At 43.0% G+C, this 17,026-nt stretch overlaps 1 protein-coding gene across 1 annotated transcript in view; it reads right to left on the bottom strand.

Annotated features, from left to right (window-relative positions):
- map2k5 (mitogen-activated protein kinase kinase 5) overlaps positions 1 to 17,026 on the bottom strand; it is a 115,921-nt gene that overhangs the window by 42,055 nt on the left and 56,840 nt on the right. Inside the window, exons 13-16 of the mRNA XM_064987727.1 lie at positions 7,694 to 7,742; positions 6,882 to 6,972; positions 4,981 to 5,035; positions 4,661 to 4,732 (exon numbers count right to left, since the gene is read on the bottom strand). Of these exons, the coding sequence (XP_064843799.1) occupies positions 4,661 to 4,732; positions 4,981 to 5,035; positions 6,882 to 6,972; positions 7,694 to 7,742 (267 nt within the window). The remainder of the gene's footprint in view (positions 1 to 4,660; positions 4,733 to 4,980; positions 5,036 to 6,881; positions 6,973 to 7,693; positions 7,743 to 17,026) is intronic.

Here is a 17,026-nt window from a genome sequence, read left to right as displayed (position 1 = left end):
ATCTCAGTGCTAGCTGTGGTCTAAGGCTCTGCATCTCAGTGCTAGCTGTGGTCTAAGGCTCTGCATCTCAGTGCTAGCTGTGGTCTAAGGCTCTGCATCTCAGTGCTAGCTGTGGTCTAAGGCTATGCATCTCAGTGCTAGCTGTGGGTTCGAGTCCAGGCTCTGTCGCAGCCGGCCGCGGTCGGGAGACACATGGGGCGGCGCACATTTGGCCCAGCGTCGTCCGGGTTTAGGGGAGGGTTTGTCCTTGTCCCATCGCGCTCTAGCGACTCCTGTGGCAGGCTGGGCGCAGTGCACGCTGACACGGTCGCCAGGTGTTTCCTCCGACACATTGGTGCGGCTGGCTTCCGGGTTAAGTGGGTATTGTGTCAAGAAGCAGTGCGGCTTGGTTGGGTTGTGTTTCGGAGGAAGCACGGCTCCCGACCTTCGCCTCTCCAGAGTCCATACGGGAGTTGCAGCGATGAGACAAGACTAACTATCAGTTGGACACCGCGAAATTGGGGAAAGAAAGGGGTAAATACATGTGTGTGTATGTATATGTATGCTTACCCCTTTTTCCCCCAATTTTGTGGTATCCAATTGATAGTTAGTCTTGTCTCATCATTTGTATATATACACATATATATACACATACACACAAAAAATACAAACACACATATATATACATATATATATATACATATATATATACATATATATATACATATATATATATATATATATATATATATATATATATATATATATATATATATATATATATATATATATATATATATATATATATGTTTGTATTTTTATGTGTGTGTGTATATTTATATATACAAATATATACACATACATATATAAACAAAAATGCAAGAAATATATATATATATAAAGACATAAGTGATTATTGGAAGAGTATTAGAAAGGAAGTTGAATAAACATGTGGAACTATCAGGAATATGAAGTCCCTCAGGTTAAATGTGGTTGAACCACACAAGACCAGGGTTGACTGGATTTGTTTTAGGACGGCGGTGGAAATGCGTGGAAATAGGAGTTCATAGGTGGTTTAATCTCCTCACTGAGGGAGACGAGCTGAAGCGTGTTCCAGATTAGAGAGGCCAGTCTTTGAGAGGGGCTCAGTGCGCCCCCGTCGAATAACCCCCTTCCTCAAAGAACATCGGCTATTAGTTAATAACACCCCCCCGCCGAGAACAGCACAGAGAGAGAAACAGAGAGGTTGGAACGATCGAGGGATAGATTCATGTGATGTACGACTACACCGGAAAATATCCAACCCCGCTCGTGACATTTGGCAATTCACTTTGCGTTGCGCCTGGCGTCTTTAATCTTGGTTTTTTATCTCTGATGATGTCGGCGCCATCACGTTATTACGACGATGTCAATACACGAGAAAACCCATGCTGGCCTTGAACGTGGACCGACTGTTAGCCACGGCAGATTAATCCAAATGAAGAGGAGAGTTTAAAAGCCTTTTCATTTAGACTAATGCACACTTACCTGTATGGTTCTCTCTCTCTCACTAACGATTCACAAAGAGGAAAGGGCTTTGATCCTGTGGCGAGAAAACTCTATCTTGATCAAACTGAGATTGTGTCGATAATTCAGACAGACTTGTATTTTCCGCAGCCCCATCAGTTACGGTTTCCAACGGAGATAATATTCAACAGTATTGACACACAGTGTAGAGGCCAGAGAGGGGAAAGCGTTTGTCAGAGCTGTGCAAATAGGAGTCCTTGACAGGAATAGATGGAGAATCAATAGGTGTCAATGGGGACGACAGGGCCTCTGGACGAATGGAGCACTGATATAACAACACTATTCTAAAATGGAGAATCAATAGGTGTCAATGGGGACGACAGGGCCTCTGGACGAATGGAGCACTGATATAACAACACTATTCTAAAATGGAGAATCAATAGGTGTCAATGGGGACGACAGGGCCTCTGGACGAATGGAGCACTGATATAACAACACTATTCTAAAATGGAGAATCAATAGGTGTCAATGGGGACGACAGGGCCTCTGGACGAATGGAGCACTGATATAACAACACTATTCTAAAATGGAGAATCAATAGGTGTCAATGGGGACGACAGGGCCTCTGGACGAATGGAGCACTGATATAACAACACTATTCTAAAATGGAGAATCAATAGGTGTCAATGGGGACGACAGGGCCTCTGGACGAATGGAGCACTGATATAACAACACTATTCTAAAATGGAGAATCAATAGGTGTCAATGGGGAACAGGGCCTCTGGACGAATGGAGCACTGATATAACAACACTATTCTAAAATGGAGAATCAATAGGTGTCAATGGGGACGACAGGGCCTCTGGACGAATGGAGCACTGATATAACAACACTATTCTAAAATGGAGAATCAATAGGTGTCAATGGGGACGACAGGGCCTCTGGACGAATGGAGCACTGATATAACAACACTATTCTAAAATGGAGAATCAATAGGTGTCAATGGGGACGACAGGGCCTCTGGACGAATGGAGCACTGATATAACAACACTATTCTAAAATGGAGAATCAATAGGTGTCAATGGGGACGACAGGGCCTCTGGACGAATGGAGCACTGATATAACAACACTATTCTAAAATGGAGAATCAATAGGTGTCAATGGGGACGACAGGGCCTCTGGACGAATGGAGCACTGATATAACAACACTATTCTAAAATGGAGAATCAATAGGTGTCAATGGGGACGACAGGGCCTCTGGACGAATGGAGCACTGATATAACAACACTATTCTAAAATGGAGAATCAATAGGTGTCAATGGGGACGACAGGGCCTCTGGACGAATGGAGCACTGATATAACAACACTATTCTAAAATGGAGAATCAATAGGTGTCAATGGGGACGACAGGGCCTCTGGACGAATGGAGCACTGATATAACAACACTATTCTAAAATGGAGAATCAATAGGTGTCAATGGGGACGACAGGGCCTCTGGACGAATGGAGCACTGATATAACAACACTATTCTAAAATGGAGAATCAATAGGTGTCAATGGGGACGACAGGGCCTCTGGACGAATGGAGCACTGATATAACAACACTATTCTAAAATGGAGAATCAATAGGTGTCAATGGGGACGACAGGGCCTCTGGACGAATGGAGCACTGATATAACAACACTATTCTAAAATGGAGAATCAATAGGTGTCAATGGGGACGACAGGGCCTCTGGACGAATGGAGCACTGATATAACAACACTATTCTAAAATGGAGAATCAATAGGTGTCAATGGGGACGACAGGGCCTCTGGACGAATGGAGCACTGATATAACAACACTATTCTAAAATGGAGAATCAATAGGTGTCAATGGGGACGACAGGGCCTCTGGACGAATGGAGCACTGATATAACAACACTATTCTAAAATGGAGAATCAATAGGTGTCAATGGGGACGACAGGGCCTCTGGACGAATGGAGCACTGAAATAACAACACTAAAATTCTAAAATGGAGACCCTCTGACACAACACCTGCACTCTGCAATCACACAAACACCTGCACTCTGCAATCACAGACACACACACACACCTGCACTCTGCAATCACACAAACACTGATATAACAACACTCTGCAATCACAGACACACACCTGCACTCTGGCAATCGTCAACACAGGGCCTCTGGACACACACACACACCTGCACTCTGCAATCACAGAGCACACACACACACACCTGCACTCTGCAATCACAGACACACACACACACCTGCACTCTGCAATCACACAAACACCTGCACTCTGCAATCACAATCACAGACACACACCTGCACTCTGCAATCACAGACACACACACACACACCTGCACTCTGCAATCACAGACACACACACACACCTGCACTCTGCAATCACACACACACCTGCACTCTGCAATCACAGACACACACACACACCTGCACTCTGCAATCACAGACACACCTGCACTCTGCAATCACAGACACACACACACACCTGCATGCAATCACACACACACACACACCTGCACTCTGCAATCACAGACACACACACACACCTGCACTCTGCAATCACAGACACACACACACACCTGCACTCTGCAATCACAGACACACACACACACCTGCACTCTGCAATCACAGACACACACACACACCTGCACTCTGCAATCACAGACACACACACACACACACACACACACACACACACACACACCTGCACTCTGCAATCACACAAACACCTGCACTCCGCAATCACAGACACAGAGACACACATACAAACACCTGCACTCTGCAATCAGACACACACCTGCACTCTGCAATCACAGACACACACACACACACCTGCACTCTGCAATCACACACACCTGCAATCACAGACAAACACCTGCACTCTGCAATCACAGACAAACACCTGCACTCTGCAATCACAGACAAACACCTGCACTCTGCAATCACAGACAAACACCTGCACTCTGCAATCACAGACAAACACCTGCACTCTGCAATCACAGACACAGACACACACACAAACACCTGCACTCTGCAATCACAGACACACACAAATGCCTGCACTCTGCAATCACAGACACACAGACACACACACAAACACCTGCACTCTGCAATCACAGACACACACAAATGCCTGCACTCTGCACTCACCTCCATGAAGGAGATGCCCACGCTCCAGACGTCTGAATGGATACCATACTGCTCCCCAGATATCCTCTCCGGCTGCAGGGTACAAACAAGGGAGTCAGATGAGCTGTGGTTGACTTGAGATGTACGAAATTTGATTGTGTTTTGCTATACTGTGTTCAACTGAGCCATTTGTGGTTACTGCATGATCAGATGTGTCCTGTCTATGTTTCTCCTACCACATTTTCAAGGCTGGCACAAAGGCCCCCCAAAACAACATCCAGAGCCTCTTTCACCAAGATGTCCAACCACCACCAACATCCATTCATATTAGGTCTACTTACTGCCATGTAGGCGTTCGTTCCCACATACGTCTTGGCGATGGAATTCACCAACTGCAAACAAAAGAGGTGAGATTGATCAACTGTAGATGGGTGAATGGGTTTCTTTCTTTCCCTCAGTAACAATTGACTGAGCAAAATACTGGTGCATTTACTTTTGTCTTCCAGTCGATCTGTCCAACTGTTTCACATGAGAACAGACTGTACCATACTCTTAAAGGTCCTATAACTGAAACAAGATGATTATAACTGAAACAAGATGGCTATAACTGAAACAAGATGGCCATAGTGATGGCTATAACTGAAACAAGATGGCCATAACTGAAACATGATGGCCATAGTGATGGCTATAACTGAAACATGATGGCCATAGTGATGGCTATAACTGAAACATGATGGCCATAGTGATGGCTATAACTGAAACATGATGGCCATAGTGATGGCTATAATTGAAACATGATGGCCATAGTGATGGCTATAATTGAAACATGATGGCCATAGTGATGGCTATAATTGAAACATGATGGCCATAGTGATGGCTATAATTGAAACATGATGGCCATAGTGATGGCTATAATTGAAACATGATGGCCATAGTGATGGCTATAATTGAAACATGATGGCCATAGTGATGGCTATAATTGAAACATAATGGCCATAGTGATGGCTATAATTGAAACATGATGGCCATAGTGATGGCTATAACTGAAACATGATGGCCATAGTGATGGCTATAACTGAAACATGATGGCCATAGTGATGGCTATAACTGAAACATGATGGCCATAGTGATGGCTATAACTGAAGGCAGAGACTGTTTGTCCTACATTAAGTACAGCTCCCATCTCCATCTCCTTTCCCTCCGTGACTTACATACCCAAATCTATTGAAACGTCAGTGTTGCTGTGGTCTGTTCCCAGCCCTCTCACAGGGGACCAGGATGAGGACAGGGGGACGTCGGAGTGTGTGTGTGAGCACAATGGGACATGCCATGGATGACAGGGCTGTGATAATGAGTGAATGATTGTGTTCCCCGATGGCTCCTGTGTTTGGAGGGGAGGTCCTGCTCAGGGAAGGCAGAGACACTGACCTTCCTACAGGGCAGTGTGTGTGTGTGTTGAGGTAAAGCTTGTATTCAGAAGCCTGCGCAGGGGTCAACACTGCTTCACATCTCCAAGGAGAGAGGGATGAAAATTAATTAAAATTGGGGCGTGGGGGTGACAGGGTGAGAGAGAGTAGGGGGGAGTTATTCCCGGGGGTCTTTGGGGGAGTTGGAAGGGCTGTCCCAGGGTGACGTAATGACATGACACACAGACACACACACCTCAGCTATTGTCTGCCCAGCCACGCTCTTGCCACGTCCATCAAAGGCATATCAATGAAGCTTTGGCGTTGTGTGTGTGTGTGTGAGTAGTAATTATAACAAGTGCATGTTTTGGAGTGCCTGTGGAACAATGGTAGTGAGGAAGTTAATGTGAGAGGCTGTCCCTCAAGGTGCTTCCACTGTCGTGAGGACACAATGAATAGGTCCAGATTGACAGGTCGACTACACACACACTCCACACCCATCAACACACACACACACACACACACACACACACCCCATCAACACACACACACACACACACACAGAGAGCGAGACACACACTGGTGTCTCAATACATACAGAGAGAGAAACAGATCACAAACACACAGAGGTATAAACACACACACAGAGGTATAAACACACACACAGAGGTATAAACACACACACACACAGGTATAAACACACACACACACACAGGTATAAACACACACACACACAGGTATAAACACACACACACACACACAGGTCTAAACACACACACACACAGGTATAAACACACACACACAGGTATAAACACACACACAGGGGTATAAACTGCGTGCTGACTCCAAAGTCACAGAGCACTTGACCTCTAGTGTTGACCAGCATGTTGGAAGGCACGTCACAGAGACAAGTACATACAGTAACAGCTGCTACCTCCGCCAATCATACACTACTAAGTTACATTTTCTGAACAGGAAGATTCCCTGTGACAAAAGTGATCAATTTAAGACCAGCATATCTGTACAGGTATACAGCATCATGACAGTATCTCCTTCCATGATATTCTACATAACCTTCCACCTCAATGACCTCTGTAGAATCTAGTACCTTCCACCTCACTGATATCTTAGAATCTACTGACCAGTTTCACCTCACTGACCTCTGTAGAATCTACTACCTTCCAGCATCACTGACCTCTGTAGAATCCACATCACTGACCTCTGTAGAGTCCACATTTGACCTCTGTAGAATCAAGTCACTGACATTTTCATCACTGACCTCTGGAAATCCACATCACTGACCTCTGTAGAATCCACATTTTAACTCTTGAATACACTGACCTCTAAATTACATTTTCTGAGTGCAGGAAGATTGACCCTGTGACAAAAGTGATCAATTTAAGACCGCATATCTGTACAGGAATCCAGCATCATGACAGTATCTCCTTCCATGATATTCTAGAATCTACTACCTTCCACCTCACTGACCTCTGTAGAATCTACTACCTTCCACCTCACTGACCTCTGTAGAATCTACTACCTTCCACCTCACTGACCTCTGTAGAATCTACTACCTTCCACCTCACTGACCTCTGTAGAATCCACATCACTGACCTCTGTAGAATCTACTACCTTTCCCACCACTGACCTCTGTGAAGAATCTTCAGGGTCCATAGATAGGTTAGGCCTTTCACAACCTGAAGACAGATGGGAGATATGGAGTTCAGAATTCAACAATACCCAAAACCACTGCTTTCAGACACAGATGGGCTAACTCATTTGGTAAACCATTTATATAAAGGACCTTCAGAAATAATTCACACCCCGGCCTTGACTTATTCCCCTTTTTGTTGTTACAGTCTGAATTCAAAATCCATTAAATATATTTTTCTCTCTCTCAGCCATCTACACACAATACCCCACCATGTCAAAAACAAAAAATGTTTTTAGAAACTTTAGCAAATTGATTGAAAATCAAATACAGAAATATCTAATTTACTTAAATATTCACACCACAGAGTCAATACTTTGTAGTAGCACTTTGCCTGTGAGTCTTTCTGTGCAAGTCTCTTTCCACACCTGGACTGTACAACACTTGCCCATTTTTATTTTCTAAATTCTTCAAGCTCTGTAAAATTGGTTTTTGATCATTGTTAGACAACCATTTTCAGATTTTCAAGTAGATTTAAGTCAAAACTGTAACTTGCCCACTCAGGAACATTCACTGTCTTCTTGGTAAGCAACTCCAGTGTAGATTTGGCCTTGTGTTTCAGGTTATTGTCCTGCTGGAAGGTGAATTCATCTCCCAGTGTCTGGTGGAAAACAGACTGAACCAGGTTTTCCTCTAGGATGTTGCCTGTGCATTCCATTTATTTATGTTATCCTGAAAAACTCCCCAATCCTTAATTAATGATTACAAGCATACCCATTACATGATGCAGCCACCACTATGCTTGATAATATGAGGAGTTGTCACGACTTCCGCCGAAGTCGGCTCCTCTCCTTGTTCGGGCGGCGGTCGACGTCACCGGCTTTCTAGCCATCGCCGCTCCATCTTTCATATCTCAATTTGTCTTGTCTTGTTTCATACACACCTGGTTTTCATGTGTCGATTTGTCTTGTCTTGTTTCATACACACCTGGTTTTCATATGTCCATTTGTCTTGTCTTGTTTCCTACACACCTGGTTTTCATATGTCCATTTGTCTTGTCTTGTTTCCATACACACCTGGTTTTCATATCTCCATTAGTCTTGTCTTGTTTCCATACACCTGGTTTTCATATGTCCATTTGTCTTGTTTTCATACCTGGTTTTCTCCATTTGTCTTGTTTGTTTCCATACACACCTGGTTTTCATATCTCCATTAGTCTTGTCTTGTTTCCATACACACCTGGTTTTCATATCTCCATTAGTCTTGTCTTGTTTCCATACACACCTGGTTTTCATATAAAATCAAATTTTATTTGTCACATACACATGGTTAGCAGATGTTTGCGAGTCTCGATTTGCTTGTGCTTCCAGTTCCGACAATGCAGTAATAACCAACAAGTAATCTAACTAACAATTCCAAAACTAATTTCTTATTCACAGTGTAAGGGGATAAAGAATATGTACATAAAGATATGAATGAGTGATGGTGCAGAGCAGCATAGGCAAGATACAGTAGATGGTATCGAGTACAGTATATACATATGAGATGAGTATGTAAACAAAGTGGCATAGTTAAAGTGGCTAGTGATACATGTATTACATAAGGATGCAGTAGATGATAAAGTACAGTATATACGTATACATATGAGATGAATAATGTAGGGTATGTAAACATTATATTAAGGGGAGCCACTCAATGTTAGTGGTTGTTGTTTAACAGTCTGATGGCCTTGAGATAGAAGCTGTTTTTCAGTCTCTCGGTCCCAGCTTTGATGCATCTGTACTGACCTGCCTTCTGGATGATAGCGGGGTGAACAGGCAGTGGCTCGGGTGGGTGTTGTCCTTGATGATCTTTATGGCCTTCCTGTAACATCGGGTGGTGTAGGTGTCCTGGAGGGCAGGTAGTTTGCCCCCGGTGATATGTTGTGCAGACCTCACTACCCTCTGGAGAGCCTTACGGTTGTGGGCGGAGCAGTTGCCGTACCAGGCGGTGATACAGCCCGCCAGGATGCTCTCGATTGTGCATCTGTAGAAGTTTGTGAGTGCTTTTGGTGACAAGCCGAATTTCTTCAGTCTCCTGAGGTTGAAGAGACGCTGCTGCGCCTTCTTCACGATGCTGTCTGTGTGAGTGGACCAATTCAGTTTGTCTGTGATGTGTATGCCAGAACTTAAAACTTACTACCCTCTCCACTACTGTTCCATCGATGTGGATAGGGGGTGTTCCCTCTGCTGTTTCCTGAAGTCCACAATCATCTCCTTAGTTTTGTTGACGTTGAGTGTGAGGTTATTGTCCTGACACCACACTCCGAGGGCCCTCACCTCCTCCCTGCAGGCCGTCTCGTCTTTGTTGGTAATCAAGCCTACCACTGTTGTGTCGTCTGCAAACTTGATGATTGAGTTGGAGGCGTGCGTTGCCGCGCAGTCTGGGTGAACAGGGAGTACAGGAGAGGGCTCAGTTTGCACCCTTGTGGGGCCCCAGTGTTGAGGATCAGCGGGGTGGAGATGTTGCCTACCCTCACCACCTGGGGGCGGCCCGTCAGGAAGTCCAGTACCCAGTTGCACAGGGCGGGGTCGAGACGCAGGGTCTCGAGCTTGATGACGAGCTTGGAGGGTACTATGGTGTTAAATGCCAAGCTGTAGTCGATGAACAGCATTCTCACATAGGTATTCCTCTTGTCCAGATGGGTTAGGGCAGTGTGCAGTGTGGTTGAGATTGCGTTGTCTGTGGACCTATTTGGGCGGTAAGCAAATTGAAGTGGGTCTAGGGTGTCAGGTAGGGTGGAGGTGATATGGTCCTTGACTAGTCTCTCAAAGCACTTCATGATGACGGAAGTGAGTGCTACGGGGCGGTAGTCGTTTAGCTCAGTTACCTTAGCTTTCTTGGGAACAGGAACAATGGTGGCCCTCTTGAAGCATGTGGGAACAGCAGACTGGTATAGGGATTGATTGAATATGTCCGTAAACACACCAGCCAGCTGGTCTGCGCATGCTCTGAGGGCGCGGCTGGGGATGCCGTCTGGGCCTGCAGCCTTGCGAGGGTTAACACGTTTAAATGTTTTACTCACCTCGGCTGCAGTGAAGGAGAGACCGTATGTTTCCGTTGCAGGCCGTGTCAGTGGCACTATATTGTCCTCAAAGCGGGCAAAAAAGTTATTTTGTCTGCCTGGGAGCAAGACATCCTGGTCCGTGACTGAGCTGGATTTATTCTTATAGTCCGTGATTGACTGTAGACCCTGCCACATACCTCTTGTGTCTGAGCCGTTGAATTGAGATTCTACTTTGTCTCTGTACTGACGCTTAGCTTGTTTGATAGCCTTACGGAGGGAATAGCTGCACTGTTTGTATTCAGTCATATTACCAGTCACCTTGCCCTGATTAAAAGCAGTGGTTCGCGCTTTCAGTTTCACGCGAATGCTGCCATCAATCCACGGTTTCTGGTTAGGGAATGTTTTAATCGTTGCTATGGGAACGACATCTTCAACGTACGCTCTAATGAACTCGCACACCGAATCAGCGTATTTGTCAATGTTGTTGCCTGACGCAATACGAAACATTTCCCAGTCCACGTGATGGAAGCAGTCTTGGAGTGTGGAATCAGCTTGGTCGGACCAGCGTTGGACAGACCTCAGCGTGGGAGCTTCTTGTTTCAGTTTCTGTCTGTAGGCAGGGATCAGCAAAATGGAGTCGTGGTCAGCTTTTCCGAAAGGGGGGCGGGGCAGGGCCTTATATGCGTTGCGGAAGTTAGAATAACAGTGATCCAAGGTTTTGCCAGCCCTGGTGGCGCAATCGATATGCTGATACATTTTAGGGAGTCTTGTTTCCAGATTAGCCTTGTTAAAATCCCCAGCTACAATGAATGCAGCCTCAGGATGTATGGATTCCAGTTTGCAAAGAGTCAAATAAAGTTCGTTCAGAGCCATCGATGTGTCTGCTTGGGGGGGAATATATACGGCTGTGATTATAATCGAAGAGAATTCTCTTGGTAGATAATGCGGTCTGCATTTGATAGTGAGGAATTCTAAATCAGGTGAACAGAAGGATTTGAGTTCCTGTATGTTTCTGTGATCACACACGTCGCGTTAGCCATAAGGCATACGCCGCCGCCCCTCTTCTTACCAGAAAGGTGTTTGTTTCTGTCGGCGCGATGCGTGGAGAAACCCGCTGGCTGCACCGCCACCGAGAGCATCTCTCTAGTGAGCCATGTTTCCGTGAAGCAAAGAACATTACAGTCTCTGATGTTCCTCTGGAATGCTACCCTTGCTCGGATTTCATCAACCTTGTTGTCAAGAGACTGGACATTGGCGAGAAGAATGCTAGGAAGTGGGGCACGATGTGCCCGTCTACGTAGTCTGACCAGAAGACCGCCTCGTTTCCCTCTTTTACGAAGTCGTTTTTTTGGGATCCATTCTGGGATCCATTCCGTTGTCCTGGTTGAAAGGCAGAACACAGGATCCGCTTCGCGAAAGTCATATTCTTGGTCGTACTGATGGTGAGTTGACGCTGATCTTATATTCAGTAGTTCTTCTCGACTGTATGTAATGAAACTTAAGATGACCTGGGGTACTAATGTAAGAAATAACACGTAAAAAAAAACAAAAAACTGCATAGTTTCCTAGGAACGCGAAGCGAGGCGGCCATCTCTGTCGGCGACGGAAGTACTCCATTTGTCTTGTCTTGTTTCCATACACACCTGGTTTTCATATCTCCATTTGTCTTGTCTTGTTTCCATACACACCTGGTTTTCATATCTCCATTTGTCTTGTCTTGTTTCCATACACACCTGGTTTTCATATCTCCATTTGTCTTGTCTTGTTTCCATACACACCTGGTTTTCATATCTCCATTTGTCTTGTCTTGTTTCCATACACACCTGGTTTTCATATCTCCATTTGTCTTGTCTTGTTTCCATACACACCTGGTTTTCATATCTCCATTTGTCTTGTCTTGTTTCCATACACACCTGGTTTTCATATCTCCATTTGTCTTGTCTTGTTTCCATACACACCTGGTTTTCATTTTCCCAAACAATCTACTTGTATTTAACCCTCTGTTTCCCATCATGTTTTGTGTGTAATTGTTTCATGTTATTTTGGTATTTTATTACGCGCTTTATTCTTGTATGTTCCGTGTTTTGAGCGCATTTGATTTATATAGTGCTCTCATTTTTTGGAACTAAATAAAAGTGTGGCTGTTTACATCACTCTACTCTCCTGCACCTGACTTCGCCTCTATACACCCGTTGACAAGAGTGGTACTCAGTAAGGTGTTGTATTGGATTTGCCCGAAACATAACACTTTGTATTGAGGACAAAAAGTGAATTGATTTGGCAATTATTTGGGCACTATTACTTTATTGCCTTGTTGCAAACAGGATGCATGTTTTGGAATATTTTTACTATTTACAGGCTTCCTTCTTTTCACTGTCAATTAAGTTATTATTGTGGAGTAACTACAATGTTGTTGATCCATCCTCAGTTTTCTCCTAGCACAGCCATTAAACTCTAACTGTTTTAAAGTCATCATTGGCCTCATGGTGAAATCCCTGAACGGTTTCCTTCCTCTGGCTTAGGAAGGACGCCTGTATTTGTGTAGTGACTGGGTGTTTTGATACACCATCTAACAGTGAAATAAATAACTTCACCAAGCTCAAAGGGATATTCAATGTCTACCAATAGGCTCCCTTCTTTGTGAGGATTGGAAAATCTCCCTGGTCTTTGTGGTTGAACCCTGAGGGACTTTACAGAGAATTGTATGTGTGGGGTACAGAGATGAGGTATTAATTCAAAAATAATGTTAAACACTATTATTGCACACAGAGTGAGTCCATGCAACTTAGTGTGACTTGTTAAGCAACATTTTACTTCTAAACACATTTAGGCTTGTCATAACAGAGGGGTTGAATACTTATTGACTCAAGACATTTCAGCTTTAATATGTAATAAAATGTCTAAAATCATAATTCCACTGACATGATGGGGTTATTGTGTGTAGGCCAGTGTAAAAAAAAATATATATATATATTTTATCTATTTTGAAATTCAGTCTAGAACACAACAACATGCCTATAAGTCAAGGGGTGTGAATACTCTGTGAAGGCCAGGTATCTGCTCATTGATCATGGACTGTACACAACATGCCTATAAGTCCAGGGGTGTGAATACTCTGTGAAGGCCAGGTATCTGCTCATTGATCATGGACTGTACACAACATGCCTATAAGTCAAGGGGTTGTGAATACTTTGTGAAGGCCATGTATCTGCTCATTGATCATGGACTGTACACAACATGCCTGGAATAAGTCAAGGGGTGTGAATACTCTGTGAAGGCCATGTATCTGCTCATTGATCATGGACTGTACACAACATGCCTGGAATAAGTCAAGGGGTGTGAATACTCTGTGAAGGCCAGGTATCTGCTCACTGATCATGGACTGTACACAACATGCCTATAAGTCAAGGGGTGTGAATACTCTGTGAAGGCCATGTATCTGCTCATTGATCATGGACTGTACACAACATGCCTGGAATAAGTCAAGGGGTGTGAATACTCTGTGAAGGCCAGGTATCTGCTCACTGATCATGGACTGTACACAACATGTGGAATAAGTCAAGCTACTTTGGGTCTTTGTGAATACTCTGTGAAGGCCAGGTATCTGCTCATTGATCATGGACTGTACACAACATGCCTATAAGTCCAGGGGTGTGAATACTCTGTGAAGGCCAGGTATCTGCTCATTGATCATGGACTGTACACAACATGCCTATAAGTCCAGGGGTGTGAATACTCTGTGAAGGCCAGGTATCTGCTCATGTTTGAACATGGGCTGTACACAACATGCCTATAAGTCCAGGGGTGTGAATACTCTGTGAAGGCCAGTGTATCTGCTCACTGAACATGGGCTGTACACAACATGACTATAAGTCCAGAGCCACAGAGTTGCATAGCTACTTTGCATCTCAAAGTTACGTTCTTGATATCAAAAACCATTTGCTTTTAAATGACAAGAGCGAGCAGCAAAGACTTTAAGGATTCACATATTTTGGTTTATTATTGACAAAGTAGATTTGACCACAAAACAACGTGCCAAATCTACTTCTCAATTCAGACAGAATAAAAAGATGTGATTGGACTGTCAGTTATAGAATATAGTCTCATTATAAATAGCTGTGGCTCTGGTGCCAAAACAACTGGTGTGCGTATGCATCATCCATCTCGCCCTCCCGGGTGCTTTTCCCAGCGATAATTAACAGCTCTGACAGTGAGATAGTCTCATTATAAATAGTTGGGGAAGAGAGGGAGGAGAGCTGTGAATTAGAATTAACGCTGACTAAATAGCTGTCAATGTTTGATTACAGGCTGAATCAGAGGGAGAGTGGCTAATAGAGGTGGAAACACCCACGTTAGGCTGAATCAAACGCTCCTCTGTGCTGTGATGCTTGAGTGTGTGTGTGTGTGTGTGTGTGTGTGTGTGTGTGTGTGTGTGTGTGTGTGTGTGTGTGTGTGAGAGAGAGTCTGTCCATTTCATCCCTTTCTCACTGATGAAGGCTACTTGGGAGATTCACACCTGTTGGCCACACTTGCCAAAATGGGTAAACTTTACCAGCAAAAGTCTCAAAGTTATTCATTGAGTTATTATTTACTGAATAGGATAGAATGATGAATTGTAGCCAATTTGTCAAACCTGCAACTCCCATACAAAGCTACCTGATCCATTGTCTTCATAGGTGATGCTTTACAGAATGATAGTCTCATTTTAAATAGTTGTGGTCAGTTATAGAATATGATAGTCTCATTATAAATAGTTGTGGTCAGTTATAGAATATGAGAGTCTCATTATAAATAGTTGTGGTCAGTTATAGAATATGATAGTCTCATTTTAAATAGTTGTGGTCAGTTATAGAATATGATAGTCTCATTATAAATAGCTGTGGTCAGTTATAGAATATGAGAGTCTCATTTTAAATAGTTGTGGTCAGTTATAGAATATGAGAGTCTCATTTTAAATAGCTGTGGTCAGTTATAGAATATGAGAGTCTCATTTTAAATAGTTGTGGTCAGTTATAGAATATGAGAGTCTCATTTTAAATAGTTGTGGTGAGTTATAGAATATGAGAGTCTCATTTTAAATAGCTGTGGTCAGTTATAGAATATGAGAGTCTCATTTTAAATAGCTGTGGTCAGTTATAGAATATGAGAGTCTCATTATAAATAGCTGTGGTCAGTTATAGAATATGAGAGTCTCATTTTAAATAGCTGTGGTCAGTTATAGAATATGAGAGTCTCATTTTAAATAGTTGTGGTCAGTTATAGAATATGAGAGTCTCATTTTAAATAGTTGTGGTCAGTTATAGAATATGAGAGTCTCATTTTAAATAGCTGTGGTCAGTTATAGAATATGAGAGTCTCATTTTAAATAGCTGTGGTCAGTTATAGAATATGAGAGTCTCATTTTAAATAGCTGTGGTCAGTTATAGAATATGAGAGTCTCATTTTAAATAGCTGTGGTCAGTTATAGAATATGAGAGTCTCATTATAAATAGCTGTGGTCAGTTATAGAATATGAGAGTCTCATTTTAAATAGCTGTGGTCAGTTATAGAATATGAGAGTCTCATTTTAAATAGCTGTGGTCAGTTATAGAATATGAGAGTCTCATTTTAAATAGCTGTGGTCAGTTATAGAATATGAGAGTCTCATTATAAATAGCTGTGGTCAGTTATAGAATATGAGAGTCTCATTTTAAATAGCTGTGGTCAGTTATAGAATATGAGAGTCTCATTTTAAATAGCTGTGGTCAGTTATAGAATATGAGAGTCTCATTATAAATAGCTGTGGTCAGTTATAGAATATGAGAGTCTCATTTTAAATAGCTGTGGTCAGTTATAGAATATGAGAGTCTCATTTTAAAAAGCTGTGGTCAGTTATAGAATATAAGAGTCTCATTATAAATAGCTGTGGTCAGTTATAGAATATGAGAGTCTCATTTTAAATAGCTGTGGTCAGTTATAGAATATGAGAGTCTCATTATAAATAGCTGTGGTCAGTTATAGAATATGAGAGTCTCATTATAAATAGCTGTGGTCAGTTATAGAATATGATAGTCTCATTTTAAATAGCTGTGGTCAGTTATAGAATATGAGAGTGATTTTAAATAGTTGTGGTCAGTTATAGAATATGATAGTCTCATTTTAAATAGTTGTGGTCAGTTATAGAATATGAGAGTCTCATTTTAAATAGCTGTGGTCAGTTATAGAATATGAGAGTCATTTTAAATAGTTGTGGTCAGTTATAGAATATGAGAGTCTCATTATAAATAGCTGTGGTCAGTTATAGA

Source organism: Oncorhynchus masou, chromosome 2 (genome assembly GCF_036934945.1).
Source record: "Oncorhynchus masou masou isolate Uvic2021 chromosome 2, UVic_Omas_1.1, whole genome shotgun sequence".
Lineage (NCBI taxonomy): Eukaryota > Metazoa > Chordata > Actinopteri > Salmoniformes > Salmonidae > Oncorhynchus > Oncorhynchus masou.
This window is presented reverse-complemented; position numbering and strand designations above follow the sequence as displayed.